We start from the raw sequence: 2,959 nt of genomic DNA on the forward strand, positions 1-2,959 counted from the left end.
ATAGAAGAACTTTTTTTTTGCTTAATCTCTTCTTAAATCAGTAAGTTACAAAAAATTGGAGATTATCTGCCTCCTAATTTCCTAGTAAGTTTTATGATACCCAATTCAAACAACAATTATGTATTTGTAGATGCAGTCATCTATCATACTATTTAGTATGTTTTAGCATGTTACTCCAATCACAAGTTCATTTCATTTGAATTTATTTTCATTCCACTGAAAATAAGAAAGAAATAGATGTTTGGTTTTTTTTCTTTACATCTACTTACTGAATGGCTTCTGCAAACCCATCTGTACGATGTGGAACTACAAGAGTTGGGGTGCTTGGAACAGTTCTGTCCTCATCATCAAAGAAGTGCTGCTGCTGGAAAAAAAAGAGACTGATATGACAGCCTACAATGTACTTCCAGTTTGTCCCAAGCCAAGTGAAAGGTTGGTTTACTTTTCCCACATAGTCCAACGAAACAAAGACAGATTTAGCTCTAACAAAATTTTTGTCTAATTTCAGACATCTAAATCTGAGCTAGTTATACAGATGGCCCTTACAGGCAGTAAAAAAAACCACCAAACAATCAAACTAAACCCATACACTTGCAGGGCACTTATCTTTCAAAGGATTTTGAGACATCTATTCCATGAGATCATCCTACCATCAAAGTGTTATATCTCCTTGTTGACTACAAAGGAATCTTAGGGTGACTCATTCCTAAATGGATAGGAATAATCTCCCCTAATATGGATTGCTGTAAGGAACCTAGCATATGGGATTTTTCACAATGTGAATCAAATCATCTGTTTCCTATAGACTTGTGTCCTTAGGTCCTGCACTGCCTACAAAGCCAGAAACCTCCACTCCCTCTTCCCTCACCCTCCACGAGGCATTCTCTTCATGTTCCTGTCTTCCTCCACTATCTTTCAAACCTTTCACTCCGAAGTACCCATAAGATCCCTCCCCATGTGCTCAGTTACTGTCCAGGCAAAAAGCATTAGGTTCTGAGGTCAGTTCCAAGCAGAAACTGCATGACAGGTACATGCAAGCCAAACAGAATCAAAAAATCTGAGCTGATGCTTTTCATCTCAGAAAAGATACTTTTTCAGTCAGTCTCTCTCCCCTCCCTCACTGAACTTGCATTCATTCTGTCAAAAGCAGCTCAAGTTGAATAAAGGGTTCATAATTAGCTGAAGGAGACAGACAGAAAGCATAAATGAGCCTGGTTCCTTTAGGACGCGGCTGAAAACATTTTATTATTTTTTCTAGCAACACATCCACTTTAAAAGACTGATTCTAAAAACAAGTAATTAAAACCGCCTTAGACAAAGCCAGTTCAATCTCTTTTGAAGACCTTTAGCTTCCTGGGAGTTTTCTAGTATTTGCCTTCCAGAAATTAGCAGGACTAAGATATTTTCTGCAAGACTACAGAAACCCTGAAGTCAGTTCAGTAAAGAAGCTAGTCTTCTTTAAAAAAGAAAATAAAACCCAAGAGTTACGAATGTTCCCCCAACGCAGGTTTTTAGTAGTAGACTTTCATATACTTACCATCCCACCTATACCAGGAGTTAGCTGAAGTCCACGCCCCACTGACTGTCTTCGGGTCATCTGGATTCTCTTTATAGTAAAGAAAAAAATGAAGTAGTGTGAATGCTTCCCTGGAATTCTAACAACATACCATTGTTCAATCAAAGCCAAGGACTGTGGCTAAATGAGTAAGGGTAACAATTATATGTCACAGCACAACATTGCTCAGTACAGCATCATATCTTCTTAAGGAACAGACCATGGCAGCAGCTACTCCACAGCTTGTATCTGCTGCCTGGTCTAACCATGAAGAGAAACACGTAGGTTTCAACTCTGGGTAAGTGACATTACAATTTTACTCAACTTTCTACTGAAGACAGAAAACTTGAACACAGAACGTGGCCCCAAGCCTCAGAACAAATTAACGGTAAAGGATAATTTGAGTCAGGATATTTTTGCAAAATTTATGTTGTGATGGTTTTATTTACAAAATCTGTAAGTCTACATCAAACCATAATCATGGGTGATGCATTGACTGTGTAAGGATTAACTTAGAAAATGAATGGTAACATTCCTTTGCCCAGGCTGCATTGGGGCAGAGACTAATAAAATCCCCTGTCAATTTGTCCGAGTTACAACCTGTTCAAGAACAGGTTTTGTAGTAGAAATATCAACAGTCACTGACTGAAACAACACTGGTATAATAATTTCAAGATACAAATCCATCGTGAGTGCCTTGCTGCTTTTAATGTTCCTTGTCCAGCCACAATCCGCAGGATGAGACGTGCTAAATCAGTTTGCTCAGCTATCATTTTTAGGATGCTAAATAGATGTAATCTACTTTTACAACTGGCAGAGTACTTAGGTTTTATTTAGAAGAAATCATACACTAATTTTTTTAAAAAGTCTTCTGAACTGCTAGAGATAGTTTATACCTGTACTGGGGGACCCAGTTCTTGAGGAGGAGCATGAATAGTTAGTCGTGGGGGCAGCGGATGTGGCGGTCTGCGTGGTGACTGCGGCGGCCGAGGGGCCTGTCTCTCTGAGGCAGATGATGGCTGCTGTTCTCTTGAACTTTCATGAGGAAAAGTGGACTCCGCAGCACTTGTACTCCCTTCTCCTAAAACATACAGAAGTATAGAGGAGTAAACCCATGCCCTCCAAAGTGAGTTGAAAACACAAAGGCAAATGTTCAAATTCTGCTACCACATTAACGCAGACATTTTTATCCTTGCAAGAGTGGGGACAGCTCAGTACCATTATTTAAAATCACTTAAAAGAGGATTTGTGCCAGCTACGTGAACACCAGCACAGAAACAAACTATTGATTATTCAAGTGCTGATTTAGAGAGAGATTAATCAACTGAGTCATCAACAGCAGCTTCCATAGCAATCAGAGCTTGTAGGGTTTTCAAAGGAACATAGAATATATTCCAGAAAAGA

At 39.2% G+C, this 2,959-nt stretch overlaps 1 protein-coding gene across 1 annotated transcript in view; it reads right to left on the reverse strand.

The window, feature by feature from the left end:
• TPR (translocated promoter region, nuclear basket protein) overlaps nt 1-2,636 on the reverse strand; it is a gene marked incomplete at its 5' end in the record, with an annotated part of 7,763 nt that extends 5,127 nt beyond the window's left edge. The window contains 3 exons of the mRNA XM_009710079.1: nt 270-364; nt 1,538-1,606; nt 2,452-2,636. Coding sequence (XP_009708381.1) covers nt 270-364; nt 1,538-1,606; nt 2,452-2,636 — 349 coding nt within the window. The remainder of the gene's footprint in view (nt 1-269; nt 365-1,537; nt 1,607-2,451) is intronic.
• Between the last annotated feature and the right edge of the window lie 323 nt (nt 2,637-2,959).

This window comes from Cariama cristata, unplaced genomic scaffold (genome assembly GCF_000690535.1).
Source record: "Cariama cristata isolate BGI_N322 unplaced genomic scaffold, ASM69053v1 scaffold42341, whole genome shotgun sequence".
Taxonomy (NCBI): domain Eukaryota; kingdom Metazoa; phylum Chordata; class Aves; order Cariamiformes; family Cariamidae; genus Cariama; species Cariama cristata.